At 38.2% G+C, this 23,800-nt stretch overlaps 1 protein-coding gene across 1 annotated transcript in view; it reads right to left on the bottom strand.

Moving 5' to 3' along the window:
* LOC141339925 (uncharacterized) overlaps positions 1 to 23,800 on the bottom strand; it is a 184,729-nt gene that overhangs the window by 57,712 nt on the left and 103,217 nt on the right. The window contains exons 3-4 of the mRNA XM_073844986.1: positions 16,304 to 16,622; positions 15,888 to 16,138 (exon numbers count right to left, since the gene is read on the bottom strand). Coding sequence (XP_073701087.1) covers positions 15,888 to 16,138; positions 16,304 to 16,622 — 570 coding nt within the window. The remainder of the gene's footprint in view (positions 1 to 15,887; positions 16,139 to 16,303; positions 16,623 to 23,800) is intronic.

Genomic DNA, 23,800 nt, shown 5'->3' with positions numbered 1-23,800 from the left:
TGCATCATCTGTGCTCCTATTGCCACGGTAGGCAAACTGGTGTGAGAGGATCAGCCGCTCGAAGCACTTCATAATGATGGGTGTGAGTGCTACAGGGTGGTAGTCATTCAGGCATGTTTGGTTGGAGTGTTTTGGCACTGGCACAATGGAGGTGGATTTAAAACATGTGGGAACAATTGCTTGGGCAAGGGACATGTTAAAAATGTCTGTGAATACCCCCAGCGAGCTGCTCTGCACATGCCCTCAGTACGCGGCCAGGAATACCGTCTGGTCCAGCAGCCTTGCGCGCGTTGATCTGGCTCAGTGCGGTGTGTACATCAGATGAGGTTAGTGTGATGGGTGAGTCGTCGGTTGAGGGAACGATCTTGGTGGCAGTGTCTGTATTGTCTCTCTCAAAGCGAGCATAAAAGTCATTAAGCTCATCCAGGAAGAAGACGTTAGTGGCTGTGGGGGTGGAGTGGCTGGGTCTGTAATCGCTGATGGCCTGAATGCCCTGCCACATGCGTCGAGGGTCAGAGTTAGAAAAGTGCTCCTCTAGCTTAAGTTTGTAGCAGTGCTTAGCCTTTTTGATGCCCCTCTTCAGATTAGCCCTGGAAGTGCTGTAGGCCTGTGCATCACCTGATCTGAAGGCAGTGTTGCGTGCTTTCAGCAGGAGACGCACCTCCTTGTTCATCCATGGTTTCTGATTTGGGTATGTGGTGATCTGTTTCTGGGTTGTAACACTGTCTATGGTAGTATTAATGTAATCCAAAACAGAGGAAGTGTATCTGTCAATGTCCGTGTGAGAGCCACAGGTGGCCTGAGAAGCAAACATACTCCAGTCTGTGTAGGTTCTTAGGCTTTTTTCCCCTCCCTGTTAGGCTGCTCCTGTCTTTGAGCTTGGCAGTACTCCATTCACTCTAGAGCAGGGGGAACAAACTCTGGTCCTGGAGAGCCACCGTCCTGCAGATTTCAGCTCCAGCCCAAATTAAAACTCACCTGCCTGTAGCTTTCTAGTAACCCTTCAGACCTTGATTATGTTGTTCAGGTGTGTTTGATTAAGGGTTGAAGCAAAACTCTGCAGGTCTGTGGCTCTCCAGGACAGATGTTTCACCACCCTACTCTCGAGGGTCTCCTATTAGCACATCGCTCCCAAAGAAAACATCTGGGTCCACCTCTTATCTCTCAGAATGAAGTCCTCTGCTCCATGGAGCTTCGTGAGGCAACCATACCAGGTGTATTATGCTTCTATATGTAAGCTTCTCCCTGGAGCTCCAATCATGACTGCCCTTATGGTTTAGTTGGCAGTGTCTCCTAACCTTAACTCATTTTATGTTATGTTATGTCAAGCTCTTGGGGCTGTTTCAAAAAGACTCTAAGAGAAGCTTAGCCTGACAAGCCAGACCCACATAAATGTAGGGTCTGGGCACTCTCCATAGACAGGGCTCAGCCGGAGGGGTGGGATAAACGATTGTCTTTCAAACTCCCTCTCCACGCAATAGGATAGCGCTACAACCAATCAGAGCAACGTAGAAAGTGACGTAGTCAACTCCAAATACATCCTTCTTTTGTAAGAACGACCTCAGTGCAGTTTCATGTTATTTTCTCAAAGAAAAGCTTAACTTCAAGTCTTTCAGAGTGGCGGCCAGGGCCGATTCGAAAGAAAGTTGTTCGCTATGGACGGAACTTATGGTCGCAGGTCAGTCGTCATCATGTTAAACCCGCCCACTGACTCGTGATTGGCCCGGTCGATTTTGGATTTTTGGATTTTTGGAAATCTCAAGTGAACGGAGAGTTACTAGACTGCCCTTGGAAGCAAATGTAATTTGCTGCCGCTAGGGGCGCGTCTAGATTCTAGGCTAAGAGAAGCTGGCATTAAAGTCCAAAACCTGATTTGAGATTAAATAACAAATCAATCTGGGTTAAAGTGGTTCCATAAATGACCATTTAAGGTCACACAATCTCACTAATGTGATCCTGGTTCAGTGAGTGAAGGCAGTTTGATGTGCACGCTTGTTTTTAAGCAGTCCATTATGTTGATTATGGATCTATTTGTACTGTTTAATACATTTGAGATGTTGTGTTTTCCTCAGGGCATATTCTACATCTGTAAATGTTAGAAAGTCATGGGCTGTATCCGAAATCGCCCCCTATACCCTCATTCACTATTCCCTACATTAGTCCACTCGTACAGTTCACTTGAAGGAGTGAATAAAAACGAGTGAGTGAATTCGGACACTAAGTGCTCCAGAAGAACTGCCGCTTTTGCATAGTATTGCTTGCTGTTTAACAATGGACCAGCGCATTGTAAAATGAACAGATGGATGATTCAGCTGCGGCGCCATCGTCTGGAGAGACGCATGAATTCAGTCGGCGCGCGACTCTCACAGTGCATTATGGGTTATCTCTAGCTGTTGAGCGTACATCGTTTGTACACTCATTTTTGCGGTGCATTGTGGGATTGAATGAGTGCACTCGAGAATGTCCACTATGGTTTCGAACACCACTTAAAATGGCTGTCCCCTCAAATAGTGCCCTATTTGAGGGTATAGGGGGCGATTTCGGATAGAGCCATGCAGACATATCAAGTTTACTGTAAGGAGTGGACGAGGTTCACACAAGTAAACGAGTGCTGCTGCACGCTAAACAGTCTGAGCACAATATAGTAGTAGCTCAATAATTCTGGGAAAAGTAGACATTTTGCTCAAATATTTGTTTTTGGAGATAAAATGTAACACATGTGCAATTATAATTGTACATGTATAAGTGTGTTTTCATAATAGCAGTAAATGAAAATAAAATGTAAGCTGACTAATAGTCTTAATTACTAGCTCAAATGAGTAAATGTGTTTCCAGTTAAAGTGTAAGCTGATTTCATTTTTAATTTAGTGCCTTAAAGATTTGTAATGTTTTTAATATCATTATCATTAATATCATTACATTTTGAGCACAAAACAGTAAATACAGTTGTCTGTAGTCTATGGTTATTATTATTATTTTTTTTATTTGAGTTGCGTTTCCTTTTTACATTTGTTTAAAGTGATAATAAAGTGAAATAATTGTGTGGGAGAGAGTCAGTGGTAAGTAATATCAATGCATTTCAGTTGCTCAGAGTTAGAGGACTCAGATTGGACAGATTAACCTGCCTTGAACCAGGTTAGTTTAACTGCATGAGTTGCCCAGTGCTCCAGGTGTGTACACTTCAGTGTAACAGACCAGTGGTTCCCAACCACGTTCTTTGAGGCCCCAACACTGCATATTTTGCATCTCTCCTTTGTCTGACCATTTGTCATCCATTTTAGGTCTCAGTGCAGGGGTGTCCAACCCTGTTCCTAAAGATTTACAAACCTGTTCAAAGTTTAGCTCTGACCCAGATCAAACACACCTGAACCAGTTAATTAATCACTTAATTGGAGATACATGAAAAACATGCAGTGTTTAGGGGCCTCCAGGAACGTGGTTGGGACTCGCCGTAACAGCCCATTTTTATGATTGGCTAACATCATTGCCCCTTAATAAAAATTATTGTGTGATGAATTGTTCATCTGATGGTTGAGTTTGTCCATTTTCCTTGCCTTTCTTATATTTGTTGCATTTGATCCCCTAGAAGACATAAAAATGCTACATCATAATTGAGATCAGTCTTTATCTAGGTTTCTTAAACTATTATTAGATTGAATAAATTGTATAGCAGCCAGTTTAAACTCTATAGGACACCAGACTATGATCAGGTTTGGACACCATGATATGAGATCTAGCATACATGCATTACGAATCTACATGATTGGTGTTACCTGCTTTGTGGCATTAAACTAGGGTTAACTATTATTTCTTTGTTTTCCCACCTTAGGCCCAACAGCACTGAAAGAGGAGAGAGAAGATCTGAATGAAACTGAAGAGAAAGATCAGTTTGAGAATGTCCATGTTCTCATAACTGGAAAAAAATCATTTTGTTCCTTACAGTCAGAAAATACATCTGCACAAAAAAGAGCTCAGAAGGCAAGAACTAGGAGTTTTTTCACTTGCTTTCAGCGTGGAAAGAGTTTCAATGAACAAGGAGAATTTAAAGTCCACAAGAAAATTCACACTGGAGAGACGTGTTTCCTCTGTCAACAGTGTGGAAAGAGTTTCAGTCAAAATTCAAACCTTAAAGTCCACATGAAAATTCACACAGGAGAGAAATCTTTCATCTGCCAACAGTGTGGAAAGAGTTTCAGACAAAAAGGAACCCTTAAAGACCACATGAAAATTCACACAGGAGAGAAGTCTTTCACGTGCCGTCAGTGTGGAAAGAGTTTCATTCAAAATATAAACCTTAAAGTCCACATGAAAATTCACACTGGAGAGAAGCGTTTCATCTGCCAACAGTGTGGAAAGAGTTTCACTCGAAAAGCAACCCTTGAAAGTCACATGAGAATTCACACTGGAGATAACTCTTTCACGTGCCGTCAGTGTGGAAGAAGTTTCATTAATCCTGTAAACCTTAGAGTCCACCTGAGAATTCACACTGGAGAGAAGCCTTACACATGCAGTCAATGTGGAAACAGTTTCAGTCAACGAGGAAGCCTTGACAAGCACATGAAAATCCACAATAGAGAGAGCATTTTTACCTGCCAACAGTGTGGAAAGAGTTTCACTGTAAAAGAAAATCTTAACAGGCACATTAAAATTCACAATAGAGAAGGCCAAACCAACCAAAATGTATAAAACAGTTTCGGTCCTTGATTCTGATTGGTTGAGCCACATCTGAAGCTGTTGTAAATTACTCTACAATCCAACATTCTTTGTTGCCTATGTCTTACTTGGAAAAAAACAATGTAGGTATGCCAAGCCATGGTCCTGATGCCAGAACTAGCCCACATCAAGTCTGCTGCTCCAGAACCAGATTACGCCATGTCTGTCAAGCCACAGCCACCTTAAGTCATGGCATCAGCCAAGCCAGTGCCTGCTAGCATCAGGCCTGCCAAGCCACAGCCTGTTAACGTCATGTCTGCTTCTCCTGAGCCTGCACCAACTACTGTTCCTGCAAAGTCAAGTCACATCACAGCTGTGGTTCCTGTGCCAAGTCAAGTTGTTCTTTCAAGGTCAAGTTCTGTCGCAGCTGTTCCTTTAGAGTTAAGATTCAGCCTCACATCCTGATTCAAGCAAAGACACAGTTTTACATCCTAAGTCAAGTCAAGACACTACAGCACCTCCTGAATCACATCAAGTCCCAGCTGTCCCAGCAAAGTCAAGTCATGTTGCAGCTGTTCCAGTTAAGTCAAGCCATGCCCAATCTGCTTCAGTAAAGTCAAACCACAGCTGTTCCAGCAAGGCCAAGTCAAGTCACAACTGATCCAGCAAAGCCAAGTCAAATCGCAGTTGTTCCAGTAAAGCCAAGTCACACCTCAGCCGTCCAACCTGATTTAAAATCAGTCCTTCGTCATCCTAGTCTGGCATCTAGCTTGGAGGAACCAACGCTGTCATTCCGTACACTCTGCTGGAATCCACAAGCCAATTCACCTCACGCTTCCTACCCACGAACTGACTCCCCTGTCCACAACACTTCCCATTATGGGAGTTGCTCTCCAGTCTGGGCCGTGTACACCACTATCAAGTCTCCAGAGGGAGCAGCTCACGCTGCAGAACCTTTGGAGGCAGCCTCATCTACTGCAGCATCCTCCATGGCTACAGAGGTCATCGCAGTTTATCCAGAGGCGGCGGCTGAGGCCGCAGAACCTCATAAAATGGGGATGACTGCATCTGCTTCTTGCACGGTGATATCGTCCTGTGACACATACTCAGCCCAAGAACTCTCTGCCTGTCCTGTCACAGCTATGGAGGCCATTGTTGAACTCTCTGCCCTTCCTGTTATGGCCATGGAGGCCGCATATGAACACTCTGCCTGCCAAGTCACAGTGAAGGAAGCCAATAATGTCTTCCCAGAATGTCCCATATTGTCTCTACCGGTGTTGTGTGTTTCAGAATTGCCTGCTCTGCCGACTCTGTTCTGGTGGACTCCAGCTGCGTCTGCTCTGCCCTGGAGGACTCCTGCTCTATCAGCTCCGCTCTGGTGGGCTTCTGCACCATTTGTGCCACCCTAGTTGGCTCCTGCTTCGTCTGCTCTGCTCTGGTGGGCTCCTGCTCTGTCTGTGCCGCCCTGGAGGGCTTCTATGTTATGGTCACCAGCTGGAGTGCCTATGGACTCCACTAGAGGGCACTCCAGTAGGACTCTAAATATGTTTTGTTCATTCAATCTACCATGTTTCACCTTTGTCTGTGTGTCTTATTCTGTTTGATTCCTCTGTTCCATGTGTTCACTTCCCATCAGTTGTTTTTGTCATGTCATCCCCATACTCTTTGGATGATCTTGGATGCTTCTGTTTGCCGTCTCTGACCCTGCCCATTTTGACTACGTCTGTTCTTACTCAATAAAGCTTGCGTTTGGACCCACACTTCAGACCCCTCTGTTACAACTGCACACAATCCACTATGTTTATCTTCACACTAGAGCATTTAAAAACAGCATTTAAGAAAGAAATGTCATCTTATTACAGCTACAGAAGTCGTTCAGTCAAGTGCAGTGGGTGATTTTCTGCATATTAACAGCATAGACCCAAACAGCAGTATCAGTACAGAATATTACGCTGCTGTCACTTAATACACCAGTCTAATATAAACATGATTTCTTTCCCAGCTGTTTAACTTCACAGACATAACCGACTTAACAAACTTATTAGTGCACTGCAAAAAATGCTTTTCTAGCTTAGATTTTTTGTCTTGTTTCCAGCCAAAATATCTAAAAAATTCTTAAATCAAGAAAGATTTTTTAGATTAGTAAAAATTGTGTTGTTTTCAGCAAAAAAGTCAAAATTAAGTGCATTTTTGGTTGAAACAAGCAAAATAATCTGCCAATGGGGTAAGAAAAATAATCTTGTTTTCTGTTTGAAATAAGATAATTTTGCTTACCTCATTGGCAGAATTTTTGCTTGTTCTAAGCAAAAATGCACTTAATTTTGACTTGTTTTTTCTTGAAACAAGAAAATAATTTTTACTTGTCTAGAAGATCCTTCTTGATTCAAGAATTTTCAGATATTTTGGCTGGAAACAAGACAAAAAAAGCAAAGCTAGAAAAACATTTTGTGCAGTGTGAAAGACTACTTAGTTTAGTATTCAAGCCATGTGACAGACACTTTTTTCCGCGTGCTTTGGATGTGTGCGTCCAGAAAAATGTATCAGAAATTGAAACTGAAATGGCTTTAAAACTCATAATTGCAGCATGATATCACTGGTCTCAAACTCAATTACTGAGGGGCCACAGCTCTGCACAGTTTAGCTCCAACCCTAATCAAACACACCTGATCCAGCTAATCAAGGTCTTCAGGATTACTAGAAACTTCCAAGCAGGTGTGAGTTGGTGATAGTTGGAGCTAAACTCTGCAGAGCTGCGGCCCTCCAGGAATTGAGTTTGAGACCTCTGATATACATGATAATCAAAGCCAAAAATGTTTTTTTTTTTTTTTGGCAGAGATTGGTGATATGAGTTGCAATTGATCAGTATACATACAATTAGACCACAATTCGATAGCAATATTGGAAGGTTATGTCTGATGTTTTATCTGAAAGAAAAGATTTTGTGAGTTCAGAGTCTTTCCTATTGAAACATTTTCAAAAAATTTTTAAGTATCTACAAAAAAAAAAAAAAAAAATCAATGTACATGATAGTCAAAATGCTCTCTTGTCAGCACCAATAGCTATGAATGGGCAGTGTATCAACACCGTTCACTCTGGGTGTCCTAAGTCCTTTTTTTTCTCTCTTTAGTAGTTTTACCCAGACTTACTTATGATTATATTATGTAAATTTAGCAAACATATTTGATTGGAAGATCTGAAAGATCCCATGCATTTACCCTCCCCTTGACAAAATGAGGAGAGAAGTGCCAAAAGTGGACAAAAGAGAGTGTGATACAGAGACAGTTTATTGTATTTGTGATCTGATCAACCAAAACCCATTTTAAATCCAGGTGTAAACAAAGCACAAATCTGCTGTGAACCTCAAGATTGTCTTGTTTCTGAAAGTCTTTACACAGTTTTGGCACAGCAAAGGCTTCTCTCTGGTGTTATTACATAACTCATGTCACAATGATGACGTAAAACTAGTTTCTCATCGGTGAAATCTCATGTGGTATTTAAGTTCTGCTTTATTTTTTGAACTTTTTCCACAGTGACCACATATAAATGGCTTCTCTCCAGTGTGACGGTTCATGTGTCTGTTTAAGAGTTCCTTTTTGGTTAAAACTTCTTCCACATTGCTGGCAGGTGAAAGGCTTCTCTCAGGTTGCTAGGGTGCTCAGGGTGGTTGCTAAGGTGTTGCAATGCGGTTGCTAAGGTACCCGGGGTGGTTGCTAAGGTGTTGCTATGCGGTTGCTAGGGTACCAGGGGTGGTTGCTAGGGTGTTGCTATGTGGTTGCTAGGGTACTCTGGGTGGTTGCTAAGGTGTTGCTATGCGGTTGCTATTGTGCCTGGAGTGGTTGCTAGGGTACCCGGGTACCATTGTGTGGTCTTCAATGTGTTGTTTATAATTGAAACACTTTCCGCACTGAGGGCATGTGTAGGGTTGCTCTCCAGAGTGAAATCTCATGTGATCTTCAAAGTGCCGTTTATAATTGAAACTCTTTCTGCACTGATCACACGTGTAAGGCTGCTCTCCATTGTGAATTTTCATGTGTCTGTTAAAGCTTCCTTTTTGAGTGAAACTTACTCCACACTGTTGGCAGGTGAACAGGCCCTCTCTGGTGTGAACTGTCATGTGGAAATTAAGGCTTCCTTTCTGGTTGAAACTTCTTCCACACTGTTGGCAGGTAAAAGGTTTCTCTCCAGTGTGAACTCACATGTGGACTCTAAGCTGTCCAGGTTGAGTGAAACTCTTTCCACACTGTTGGCATGTGTATGGCTTCTCTCCTGTCTTTTGAGCCCTTTTTATTGAGGAAGTCTTTTTAATCTGTGAACAACTAAAAGATTTTTCTCTATTTATGGAATCTAATACTCTTTAATTTCATTCAATACTTCACTCTCCTCTTTTAGTGTCATAAGGTCTATGGTGGAAAAAAAACAAGTTAACCCCAGTTTAATGGCACAAAATATCAGACATGAAAACATTCAAACATGTAAAGTGTTAGAACTAACATACAACTACATTCTATATGCACTAATCAACTACAAGAGATGTTGCATGTAGTAAAAAACAGGGCTGAACAATTAATTGAAGGCAATTGACCATATTCACGGATTACATCCTTGTTTAGACAAGCCAGCTAAGTAATTTCTGGTCAACTGAGCTGTGCCTTAATATGAGTGGATTTTGCTTATTTTCTCTACACAATCCATTCACAATTGACGAAAAGTTGTTTGTCTAACAGGACCAAACATCCATGGATACCATTTTAAGAATGACAAATGCGAGTTTACAAAAATATGCATTAAATCAGATAAATATGCGTGAGTCATTGCTGTGATTGACAGTAATAAAAGCAAGACATCTTAAAAAAACAAGGGAGTTGAAATGGCAGCTTTATGAATGAAAGTAAATCGTAGAAGTGAATTTTATTGCACAGGCAATTAGGCTGAGGGAAAAAAAACTATGATTGTCTGCAAGCTCTCTCAGATAAGTACTTTTGTTTATCACTAGTAATCAGGGCTCTACACTTACGTTTCTTGTTAGGAGCATCTGTCTCAACTTTTAACATTTTATGAGCACACTCTAAACAATAATCAAAAAATCGGATTAAAAACCTAGCCTTTCCATTACAATGTTATTTTTTACTTCATAAAATAATTTATATTTTTACCTTTGTTTTAAATTCTTTCATGTTTAATGAGGTTAAGAGGTGGCATGACTGCGATCAAATTCATACATTTATGTTGAGATTAATGTTTTAAATATAACATATTGGATACAGAAATATTAAATGATTTAAATAACTGAAAAAATCTGCCAGCAGGTAGCAGCAAGACACAGATTTTATTACTGAATCATATCATTTAATTGATTCATTCGAAACGGCATTCATTCAGGAATAAAGCAAATGACATTCTTTCTGAATGTGAAAGTAATTCATTTTACTAGATTCATTTAAAAACGCACGTTCATTCATAAACTAAACACTGTTTGGATAGAGATGTGCAGCGGGTCAGTTATAACTTGCAAAATCAGGCAATAGTGTTATAGTCAGACAATGTAAGTCACTAAATAACATCTTGCTTATTTAACTGTATTAATCCAATATCTCATTTACAATCTTCCTTAAAATTTGTAATTATTTAAAAAAGTAGCTTGCTTACATTATTTATTAAAAATGCAAAAAATACATGATGTATCATGATATCAAATCAAATCATTTATTGATAATCGTAATCAAATTTAATCGAGAAACATGTCACGATTCACACTCCTCTAAAAAATGCTGCAGTAATATGGGACGTCCTGAATAAGAACTGATCATTGGTTTTTTTTTCTCTACTTTTTAGAAATGGGGTCTATATATCCCGTTAAAATGTAATAATGTCCCATATCTCAAAAAATGCTGCATTAAAAAAGGTTTCATATGAGTTTTGCATATAATATGGGCCTTCCTGAATAAGAACTGATCATTGTTTTTTTTTCTACTTATTAGACTCTAAAGTCTAATAATAATGTCCCATTTCTCAGAAAAGAAAATTACACCAATAAATAAAACGGATATTAAAGCTGAAATGCAAATAAATAAGTAAGTAAAAATTCACGAGCACTTTGTAGTATTATCTCTCAGTCCTGGGCGTCTAAATGAAAAGCGCTCTGCAAGCGCGTTCTCTCTGTGTTGTTTCTGAAACTACCGTAATCACTGTAATATGCGCGTACACTTAAAATCAATCGCGGCTGGCTTGACCGTGTTTTTCTGGACCGCGGCTGGCTTTACCGCATTGATTAACTGCATGAGACGCTGCCTTAGAAAAAATTATAAAAAATACGGGACAAAACCCGTCCCGTATTGATTCAAAACGGGACGCGCAATTTCATTCACAAATACGGGACGATTCCGTATTTTAAGGGACGGGTGGCAACCCTACATAAACGATGCAATAAATAATAAATGCTGATGTAGACAAAGTTATCATACAAGTGGCAAAACTTGTAAAGAGCATTAGGAAAAGCACCTTAAATACTGAGGCGGCTGATAAACTGGTGTGTGTCTCAGTCCAGCTTGAGTCACCAGATGAAGCGGTCCGCTGCTTATTTACATACTTCACTTTCAAATGATAATCCAGATGTGAGCTTGATGAATGATAAGTGAATGTTTTTATTTCCTGCCCGATATACTGGAATTAGGCCTACCTCAAGGACCAGCTATCGATGATCTGTTTATCTTTGACATGGACCATTTTTTCTGTGACTGACCATCTAATAAAATTTTAGTCGACTAAGCCTCTTCTCGGAGACTAACATTCAGTAAACTATTAAGGGGGCAGCCCTAGTCGAGGGAAAGTGACGGCTGTCGCCAGACTTTATTTCACATACTTCATCATTACATCAGAGCAAGTTAGACCACATGCACACAGCCCTTATTTACCCATTTCAAATGAAAAATGTTACTTAATCCTAGCAGTGAATATTAACATTTATGTTAAATAAGACACAGTTCTTCTGTTTTTAAACCAAAGCACTATAAGAGTAGAAAATAACCTTTTAGAGAAGGAGGGCAAACAAAGTAAAAAAATACCTGCCAAAGACAAATGAATTGAGAAGATGTAGAGGACAGTTCATAGGATAGTTCAGCTTTGAGAATAAAAACCAACCTGTTTGTTCCTCAGTATCTTCATGTTTGACTCTGAATGTTTCTTCAATCCTCATGTCTTCACTCTCCTCTTTAATTAACGCCATCTATATAATAGCGTGTCACAAGGATTTTAGTTGCTCCACCATTTTTTTTTTTCTGTGTTTGGAAACTTTTTCCTGTTTGAGATGAGAATAAATAAATCTCAATCATCTCTAGTTCAGTAGTCAGTGCACTTGTAATGGAGTCAGAGTGATAGTTAATGGACTTAAAAGATCTGATTAGAGAAACACTCAAAACTTTAAGTTACTATTCAGTCAGGTATTTAATTATTAGTATATAACATTAAGTATTATATTATATTACATTAATTGTTCAAAATGCTATTGTATTTTAAGGTTGTCATTACAACAAAACAATTGCAGTTGTTTGTAAAAGTTGTCATTACTCATTGTTTGAGTTTGTTTTCGTTGTATTTTCACTGTTTTGAGCAACAGGTCTCTCAGCGAGCGGCGATTCGAAACAGTGAATCATTTTGTGAGTCAACCGATTCAATTGACTCGGAGTTTGTAATTCGTGTTTCTGATCTGAATCACTACAGAGAGAGAAATCAGATGCTGTGTGGATGCGCTTTAATAACGTTCATCATTATATAAAATATTACCATGTTGCATTCAATAATTATTACGTTTACATCGCTTGTAAGCCATATAAATCAGACTGAACGCTTGGTATGAATTTAAACAGTAAAGACTACAAACCTTTCTTCAGCTGAAACACTGATGCAGGAGCGCGGTGCATCCTTATGGCGTCATACACCAGATCAAAATAAAAGTCCTGTTCACGCGCTTCTGTGTCTACAATCCAAGACGTGCATAGATATTTACAAAAAGGAAACATATTCGAATAATAAATCATGACAGTAATATTCAGAGTTTTATTTTTGGTGAAATACATATTGAAATGTATATAAAGAAACTTTGTCTAAGATGGAAGAAGAAACTGCTTCATTAGAGCAGGTAACAGTAGATGCTGCAGTTTCTGCTTTTGATAGGATTTTTAACATAGCAAATAGAGTGAGAATGGAACTTATACAAAGTTCATCCAACGACAACTTGCTTACAGCTACAAGGAGGCTGTTTCGCCGGTCTCGAAACAGAAGTGTTTGAAGTGGGGGAGACCGGGTATAGTTGAAACAAAGGGAGAGTTGTAACACTACCAATTCCACGAATCAGGGATAAGATAGGGGTTATGTGACATTTTCAGTTTCCTCAGGCTTCCTTAACAATCACACGTGGAGATTTTCCAGTCAGTCTTGCAACCTCTCCAGAAGCTACAACATAAAATCGAATTCTGAGGTAAGAAAGTTAAAAAAAAATTAAAAGATAATATTTTGTTTAGTACCTCTACCGTTGTAGATGATGTTGTATGAGTTATATCAGGTCAAACTAGTTTCTCTAGTAAAGAATGGTGTATCAACCTCCTGCTAATTTCAAAGCACCATGCTAATACAGCTAGCTAAACAATGGGTGACAGTGGCGGGGTAGGTTGAAACACATGTTTTGAAAGTGTTACAACCATCCCCCTTATACACAACTTAGAACATTTTTGTGATTAAGTTAATTCTACAGAATGCCTAGAAAATGGGTGAGAAAAACAAATCGAGGAGTCGATGCCAATGTTATAAAAAGAGCAGCAGAGGAAGTTAGGAATGTCTGTCAGGGCAGAGGCAAAATCCAAAGGAATCTGCCATGTCACCTTGAACAGATATTGGAGGAAATATAAGGAACTGAAAGACTAGGGATCAAGGGACTTTCCTCATGTAGGATACTGCAGTCCTCACAGGTCTTCAACAGGGAGCAGGAGGAGACTTTGTCACAGTATATAAGCCAGGCAGCCGATATATACTATGGGCTAAATCCACGTGAGGTGAGCACAATGGATAAGCGTCTTCAGAACAGGGTAGAAAAGGCAAGATTCAAGATTTAATTTCTATAGGACCTTTCATGCAAACTCAACTTGGGGAGTGCAGGAAGTGCTTATGCATCAGACTGGATGCAGGAAGAGGATTTCCTATCATTCCTTGTTCACTTTGTGAAGCATACAAAGGTAAGTCCAAAAAGAAAGGTGTTGCTCATGCTTGACAACCACTCTTCCCACATCTCTGTGAGAGCTGTGGATTTTTGCAAAGGCCAGGGAATTGTACTACTTACATTCCCACCACATTGCAGCCTCTCCTCCTTACTTGCCACCCGGGTCCTCTCCAGCTCACCTGCCACCCGGCTCCTCTCCTCCTTACTTGCCGCCTTTTTTATTTTTCCTCAGAAATTAACTTTCTCAATTATACATTTGAAGTAATAGTAGTTTAAATGTGATTTTTTTTATCTCTGCCTCGGTTCCCAGACCCTCGGCCCTGATTATCCTCAGTGTCGCCCAGGATCTTCGGCTCTCCGTCTCCATCGCCACTTGCTCAGCCTCTGTCAAGCGACCCCCTGGAGTCGTCAGCCCTTCCTCCACCATGGCTCCTCTATCTGTCGGCTCTGCCAGGGGCTACAATCATGGTTGCGACCTGGCTCCTCTCTCCGTCTGATCCACCTTGGACCCTTCTGTCGGATCCGGCCTGGACTCTGTTGATCATCCTCCGCCGAATAGACTTTGTTTCCCAGCCCTCTCCATTCTTTTGTTCTTCCTACCTGTCCACTTTTTTCTTCATTCCTTGTCTACGGCAAGTTGCGCCTTCCGGGAGGGGGGAATAATGTTACACCCCCATCATTCTCTCTGTCTTGATTTCTCCCATATACCCATATTTGGTTTTCCTGTCATATAGTTATTCCCATCATCTTTCTTTGTCTGGTTAACCTGTCTTTATTCCTGTCTGTGAATTTCCCTGCCTGTGGATTATTAGTAAAGACGTTGCTTTTGACTCAAGGGGTAAGGTCTTCAGCCTTTAGCCAAAAAAGTTAAATGGCTAATGCTGCTGCTTTGGCAGAATGCAGGGAAGGAGACCAGAGGCTGTTTAGTTTGATTAAATGTCAACACAGGTGATGGGTTCATTATGCTAAATAAACAGCTTTTGTGGGGAAACAGCTCATCATTTAATAAATAGAATAAAAAAACAGAGCTCTGGACAAAACCGTCTGAAGCCAAACGAAACAATATTACTACCGCACGATCATCCCCAATGGATTCAAATACTGCGCTTTCCAAAACAGCACAGGTGAGTAACAAGAAGCAATGGGTAAACCCACATTGTACAGTGGCCCACAGGGAAATCACATCGGTTGTTGTATCTACTTTTATAATGATACAGTACAGTCTGCAGTCTCTAGTCTCATATATTGCCTGTGGTTCATGTTTTCTAACACCAGTCAGCAGTAATGATCATAATTTCACTGTATGCAAAAAAATACAAAGACAATAAAGGCTTTTAACTCAATTCCATTGATATTATTTAGATATTTCGAACAAAACCTAAAACATCATGGCTTTCAACTATTAAAGCTAAAATATTTTTTTCTTATGCAAATACAATCAGTTGACCGCAATGTTGTTAATAAAATATGAAATGTAAAGATAATGTATTAATAAAAAAGTAACATTTAATAATGACTCAAGCAAAATGATCATTACCAAAAGTAAAAGAGAAACTAATGAGACTGATCTCTCTCCTACTAATTTACAAGTAGGGATGGGTATACATATACATGCCACACCAGTATGTGTAAATCTGCCAGAGATACACACAAGATTGAAAAAAAAAAAAAAAAGATTGTTTCTGCATGACTGTGTATAGCAGATGACGAATAAAACGCTTCCCACATGCAGTTAAATGATACGGTTATTGTCCAGTGTGGATCCAAATGTACTGACTGATGAAATGTCTTGTTGCAGTGTGAACACTAAAGTTTTCTCTCCAGTGTGGTTCATCTCATGTGTTTTTAGATATGATGACTGGTTATATTTCTTGTTGCAGTGTGAGCATTTATAAGGTTTCTCTCCAGTGTGAATCCTCTCATGTATTTTCAGATATGATGACTGGTTAAAACTTTTGTTGCAGTGTAAACACTTATAAGGTTTCTCTGTGGTTCATCTCATGTATTTTCAGGTCTCCTGTCTGACTAAATCGCTTGTTGCAGTGTGAGCATTCATAAGATTTCTCTCCAGTGTGGATCCTCTCATGTATTTTCAGATATGATGACTGGTTAAAACTTTTGTTGCAGTGTAAACACTTATAAGGTTTCTCTCCAGTGTGGATCCTCTCATGCCTTTTCAAATGTTCTGACTGACTAAAACTCTTGTTGCAGTTTGAACACTTAAAAGGTTTCTCTCCAGTGTGGATCCTCTCATGTGTTTTCAGGTCTCCTGATTGACTAAATCGCCTGTTGCAGTGTGAGCATTCATAAGGTTTCTCTCCAGTGTGGATCCTCTCATGTATTTTTAGATATGATGAGTGGTTAAATCTCTTGTTGCACTGTGAACACTCATAAGTTTTCTCTCCAGTGTGGTTCATCTCATGTATTTTTAGATATGATGACTGGTTAAATGTCTTGTTGCAGTGTGAGCATTTATAAGGTTTCTCTCCAGTGTGAATCCTCTCATGTATTTTCAGATATGATGACTGGTTAAAACTTTTGTTGCAGTGTGAACACTTATAAGGTTTCTCTCCAGTGTGGATCCTCTCATGCCTTTTCAAATGTACTGACTGACTAAATCTCTTGTTGCAGTTTGAACACTTAAAAGGTTTCTCTCCAGTGTGGATCCTCTCATGTGTTTTCAGGTCTCCTGACCGACTAAATCTCTTGTTGCAGTGTGAGCATTCATAAGATTTCTCTCTAGTGTGGATCCTTTTATGCAGTTTTAAATAAGTTACTGAAATAGAAATCTTTTCACACTTTGAACACATGGATTCTCTCACACCAGTGTTTATATTCTCATATACTTTCAAACTTTGTAGACGGCAAAATCTCTTTCCACACAAATGGCATGAATGTGGCTTCACCTTTGTATGAACTTTCAAGTGATACCTCAGACCTGAAGCTGCTAAATACACTTTACCACATTGATCACATGTGTGCCGCTTCTCTCTAGTGTGGATGTTCATGTGCTCCTTAAGGTTTGATGAGCTTGAAAAACTCTTCCCACATTGATCACAAGTGAATGGTTTCTCTCCAGTATGAGTTTTCATGTGACGCTCAAGATCTGTTTTTCTTGTGAAACTCTGTCCACACTGAGTACAGGTGCAACATTTCTTTAAATCTTTCTGTTTGACTTGAGAGCAACTCAAAGGTTTTCCTGTTTTGAAATGATTTTTCTCCTCAACTTGACTTGATTCTTCATTCTCCTCTTTTTCTTTAATCGACTCTGAAATGAAAGTAAAATGATTCATATTTAGGAACATGTTATAAGCTGAAAAACATGAACAAACTAACATTTGACAGCAGTGCCAATGGCGCCAGAAGCAGATTTGGTCGAGCTGGTGTGTGGGATATCAAAAATAATGATCATTTAAAGTAGATATCGACCGATTAGGATTTTTCTATAAACGATGCCGATGTTTAGAGGTCAGCGTCAGTCGATTGCCGATATGTGCTACCGATTTTTTGGCCGACTTTTAGGGTCGATATCTTAAAGTTCTCCCCTTTATTTGCATGCTAAAACGTCACACTAATAATAAGTGGATGCACAACATCTCTAAACTTAACATCATGAACAGTGAGTACGTTTACATGGACAACAATATTCCGATTTTAACGCGATTAAGACAATACTCTGATTAAGAAGCAACCATGTAAACTGATGTTTTTGATTAATTTAATCCGACTAAAGTCATAATCTGAGTAAACACAAATCGAATTAAGACAGGTGGAGTATTCCTATTTTAGTCGCATTATGGAAGACATGTACACACCTTAATCAGACTATTCCCCTTGTGTAGGACTTTTCGCCACATTTTGTGACAGGGTACACAGTACACACTAATGCTGCGTTCCAGGCAGGTTTTTGAGTTCGTAAATCACGTCTTCAAACCACGACTCAGGACTTTGTAGCGTTCCAGGCAAGTCACGCCAAGCATTTATTGTTTTTATAGTATAATAATTTGATTGCAACGTTATATTGTCCTAAACTCTATTTTTTCACCGTGTGCCACTTGCATAAACACCGCACCCCTAGAGGCTGTTATTGTTGTTTCTCGGGCTATGTCACGTCAGAACTCGGAACTGGGAGTACGTCGATCTAGTACGAGTTCACGGGTGGGAATTCACGGGTTTAACTGCCATTTCCAGTGCACTTTCACTGGTAGAAGTTTGGAAAAACACGGGTAACGGGTTGTCTGGAACGAGGCATAACGCTCTCTCAGTTGGTCGGTCTTTGGTTTCATTTTTATTTAGCCTATTTATTTTTTGCTACAACATGGGCTTAATCAATGCTCATTGCTGATAAATAGTTTGTCTGTTATCATAATTTATAGTTTTATGGAAACGTACATTCAACCCCTTTTTTTAATTAGTAGCCTATTATTTGTGATTTTAATTTTGTGAACGGGATTTCCGCTATTGGAATGTCTTATGCTTTTCACTTTTACTTTTGAATTCATGATCTTGGTTTTGCTTATATACACCTATCAATTTTAAGATTAAAACAAATTCTTAAAAAATGGATTTGTTATTTTTAATTAAACAGCATAACAAAAATAAAATAAAACTAGCTTATATAGCATTTATTAACAAAAACTAATAAGACAAGGCATTGACTCCATCACATGCTGTGTTATATGCCGACTAAACAATTTATTACAGGGCGCGCAAACACTGAGCAATCAAAATAATTAATAAAAAAATAAATAAAAAAAAGCCTCCAAAGTGTAATGAGAGGTAAACGGCAAAGATAACAGGGTTTTCAAAATGAAAACAAACAAAAAAAGTAAAACTAAACTGGCTTTCGGTGACCGTGCTTGCGTTTATTTTTTTTTCTTCCTAAAAACTGACTGGCTCTGAAACACTCGCTGTATGGAGCAGACGCTTTGGAGCAGCACAGCATGCACTCGCACAAATGCGACCACGGCAAATTTTAACTCAGACATTCTAAAACATGTGTTGCATATGTCCAGAGCCACTTCAAGCTTTTGTAAAATTAAAACCGAAACATCCAAAAGTCTATAAGGAAGATGAACTGATAGCGTCGCATGTGGACGTAATGATGTGTGTCATTAATCGATCTATGCACTATAACATGTAAAACGGGAACATGAAAGGAATATTCTAAAAGCAACTCATGTAAACAGCTTAATCATATTATTGTCTTATTCAGAATAAGGTCATTAATTAGATTACTGGTGTCCATGTAAACGTAGTCACTGACTTGAACCATCTCTCAGATCTTAAGTTTTGTGCACTGCACAGTATTAACATAATATTTAACCAAAGTTAACCAAACTGACTAAGTATTAAATATATAAAACAGATAATATAAAAAAGTAACTAAACTAAAAGTTTTAGAGCTGAGATTAATGTTTTAAATATAAAATTAAGGCTATAAAGTGGGTCGGTGCTTCCGACTGACGGCCTGTAAGTACATTAAAGAATTCAGTACTGACTATTGAATGCGACTTTTGAGCAGTGTAGGGTAGTGCTTGTTTCACGTTCTACCTTTGCAAATGCAGACAGGCTGTTATGTTTACACGCCGTGACAAAATGCATAAAAAGACAGTATGAGTCATTATAATCAATCATCAAAATCAAGAATCAATATAAACAATAATGTATGCATCAAATGCCTAATTTATAATGGGTTTTATCATTTCTGTCACGATGCACCAAGAAATGGCATCACAACATGGTTAGGGGTGTTACATTTCCAACACACACTTGAGGTATTCGGCCAATCACAAACCACGGATAGCTGGCCAATCAGAGAAACACCTCGTTTAAACTGGATTATTTTAGAGCTTTAAAGAGCTGTAAAAAGTTGTATGAAATACTTAAAAGTCATTGAAAAGTTCTTGAACTTCTCTCCCAAAATGTTGTACAAACCCTGAAACTAATGATGTAATAGCACTGGACTATTTCTGCCGCATTATCACGACTTTAGTTAACACTACTGTTTCTGTATCAGCCTTGTTTGATCTGTTAAAAACATAATTCACTTTCTGTGAAGCCTGCATTTATAATACTTTATAAGAGTATTCTTGAGGAATTATAATGAATTAATGATGCATTATAAAAATCTTATAGTATGTTGTATCGTCTCGTATCAACATGTTTCAGATGAATATGTAACATGACACATTTGTATTATCAGTTTGATTATTTTGATGGTACCCTTTAGACAGCTTTTGATAAGTAACTCTGCAACTGCATGACAGCTAGCAGTAATTATTATTAGTATTAGTACTAATAATAATTATAATAATAAAGGAGTGTTAGTTGACATGTAGTTGGAAAGTTGCTTATAGTTAATAGACCAGGGGACCATCAAAATAAAACTGTAAAATATAATGTAAAAAATACATGTGATATGATATAATACATTATAAATTACGTAGATTTAATGTGCCGTCCATTGTGTCTTATAAATAATCACAATCTTAGGTTAGAACCACAAATACTCAAATATTATAATGTATTAAAATTGTTGATTATTCATGAGATGATATAACTTAGATTTTTTTATATAATGCATTATGTGTTCATTATAATGCTTTAAAAATACCATTGTAATGTATTATGAATGGGGCTTCATCGAAACTGTTACTGCCCCCATATATGCTTTTCAACAAACTGATCCGCTTTAAAGATTGTTTCTATCACAGTTAACTAAATCTAGCTAAAATAAAGCTTATTATGAAGTATTATGAAAGCCTGATGTACCACAAACTAAAGATGAATGAAGATAAAACACCAACCTCCATGTTCCTCCTGTTTTATTCTCAAAGCTTCTGGTTCCTCCTGTTTTATTTTCAAAGGTTCTGATTCCTCCTGTTTTATTCTCAAAGGTTCTGGTTCCTCCTGTTTTATTCTCAAAGGTTCTGGTTCTTCTTGATTTACTCTCAAAGGTTCTGGTTCCCCCTGTTTTATTCTAAAATGTTCTGGTTCCACAAATTTTATTCTCAAAAGTTCTGGTTCCTCGTGTTTTATTTTCAAAGGCACTGGTTCCTCCTGATTTATTCTAAAATGTTCTGGTTCCACAAGTTTTATTTTCAAAAGTTCTGGTTCCTCATGTTTTATTTTCAAAGGCACTGGTTCCTCCTGATTTATTCTAAAATGTTCTGGTTCCACAAGTTTTATTTTCAAAAGTTCTGGTTCCTCCTGTTTTATTTTCAAAGGTTCTGATTCCTCCTGTTTTATTCTCAAAGGTTCTGGTTCCCCCTGTTTTATTCTAAAATGTTCTGGTTCCACAAGTTTTATTCTCAAAAGTTCTGGTTCCTCATGTTTTATTTTCAAAGGCACTGGTTCCTCCTGATTTATTCTAAAATGTTCTGGTTCCACTAGTTCACTCGTGTTCTCCTCACTCTCCACTTTAATAAGCATCTTCACAGCAGCAGATCTCAGTTCAGCTCATACTTCTCCAGATATTCCTGCTTGCTTCAAAACCTAGTCACAGATATAAGGATGAGAATTAAAGGTATTTACTGATCTGATTCAAAACTGTACTTTTCTGTTTACAGAAACTACATTTGTCACAGATTGTACTAAAACAGAATCACGACAAAACAACAGAGAGCACAGCGAATCTAATCTTCTTGCTCTTAGGTTTAATGGTGTTTGTCAAACAGAAGTTAGTGTCTTAGTGCCACCCGCTGGACTGGAGTGTGAAGCGCCGAAAGGAGGAAAATAATGCGGGTGAAATGACTTTGTTATAAGGTGCGCTGTTGTTTTTCTTTAAAAAGCCGATCTGCACAAAAAAATGAAAAAGACTTAAAGTTATAGACTCGCATCATGGTATTGAGCATCAACAGTCTTTGAAAGTGAATATAAGAGGAGAAAAACACACTGACCTGATTAAGATATTTCACATAAAATAGTCCACAAGAGAAAATTATAGTTGAATTTATAAAAAAATAAATAACTCCGTTGAAAAGTTCCACTTGATTCCTAACACTGTTCTTTACTGAATGATCCCATACGATAAAAAAATAAAATTGGCCAAAAAATATTTTAACAGAAATATATTTTCTACAAATAAATTTTTTGGCCATTTTTTTGTATATTTTTGAAAATATGTTTTTAAAAATATATTTTAAAATCATAAAAAAATATATTTTGCCCTCCATATATTTCAGTCCAAGAAAATACATTCACATCTAACATTTTTTTAAGCAACTCTTTATTTGATGTCTAAAACATGTACAGCTTTCAAGCAGTCTCAGTTCCCCCATCTTAGAATTCACTCCAATCCCCAAAGCCTTCTTGAACACATTGGAAAACCAGTTCACTGCCTCTGTAACAGACAAAAATCACAGCTATATTTTAAAGGGGTGGTCCATCACATATCCACATAGAAACAAATCAACGCACACATCAGTAATGGCAAATAGAAGCTCAAGCAAGCTTGCTTGATGTATGAGGACCAATGGGGTTCATTCCTTGCTATTACACATCATGTTTGAGCTTCCATAAAAAACTAAGTTTGTTTTGCACATCAAGCAAGTATGGTTAAGCTTCTGTTTGTTTGCTGAACAAAGTTTATGTTATAGGTAAATTAAATCTGCTCACAATACAAAGTGATTGAGTCTCTTCTGAAAATTAGGTCTAAACTGCTTGATGAATATGAATTCGCTTTATTATATCTTTATAAACTTTCTGCAACATCAGTGTGGTAGCTGTGTAGACTTTCAGTGGAGAGACAGAAATCTCTCAGATTTCGTTAAAATATCTTCTTTTGTGATTTAAAACAAATGAAGTTCTTGCTGGTATTTTTGTAGTAAATTTTACTTTCAACAACTCTGCGTCCGAAACCAAATACTTATCTCATATGTAGGGATGCAAGAAGACTACTTTTTGCAGAACGTGTCCGATACTTGTATTTTTTATTTCACATATAAAGCTGTCATGGTTTTCTTGTCAAGCGCAGTCCTTCACTTGGCACCACGGTCAGTTTTGCTCAAAACAAAACACAATACATGAACATTTGAATACGGTACAGTGGATATGCAACAGTCTTCTGACTGGTTTTAGATTTCCAAAAGGTTTTGTAAATCTTAACATTAGGATTAAAAAATATATGCTTACTATAGTCAAAAGAGTGACAGATCAAATTTGCTCTCACACCCCCTTTGTAACAGTTCCAGCACTGACTAGTTTTATGTAAATTTAATTGCAAGGTATAAAAACAGAAAGTATAGTGTTTTAAATGTACATTAAATGAAAAAAATAAATAAGTAGAGATAAGAAAGAGAAAGAAAATAGAAAAGTATTCAGATTTACAATGTTAATAACTTTGCAAATGCATCATCATATGGGTACAAAATTTCATTTCGATTCTATATACATTTCTATGATGTATTTGTGATTCTAGAGAGCAGTGCACGAATGGGACTTCTATTTTAGTCTGGTGGTGTGTGATGTCATAAAGATGCGCCGCGCTCCTCGTCTGTTGTGATTCACCTGAAGAAAGGTTTGTGGTTTTAAGTTTTGAAATCAATGCAAACTGTTCCATCAATGGACGTGTTTTTACAAGCTATGCAAAGTAAATGCAGCGTTCTTAAATATAATGTTGTAATGCTTTATTTGGTGTTAGTTAAATAAAGTGTTAGCTTTTAGTAACAGAGAAGGTGCGTTCTGTTTCGCTCCGAGTGTGATAATACAAGTGATGAGAGAAACTGAGAATCCGAATCATTTGAGTCAAATCATTTGTGAAATGATTCAGTGATTCAAATCGCTCTATTCAGCGGCACGCGGACTACAAACGACAACAACAAACGAGTGGAATGACAACCGCTAATGTTTTCATGAACGTATAATATATTAGATATGATGTACAAATAATTTTATACTAAATATAAATAAAAAATAGCCTACCTAAAAATGAACGTC

Source organism: Garra rufa, chromosome 1 (assembly GCF_049309525.1).
Source record: "Garra rufa chromosome 1, GarRuf1.0, whole genome shotgun sequence".
Classification (NCBI taxonomy): domain Eukaryota; kingdom Metazoa; phylum Chordata; class Actinopteri; order Cypriniformes; family Cyprinidae; genus Garra; species Garra rufa.
This window is presented reverse-complemented; position numbering and strand designations above follow the sequence as displayed.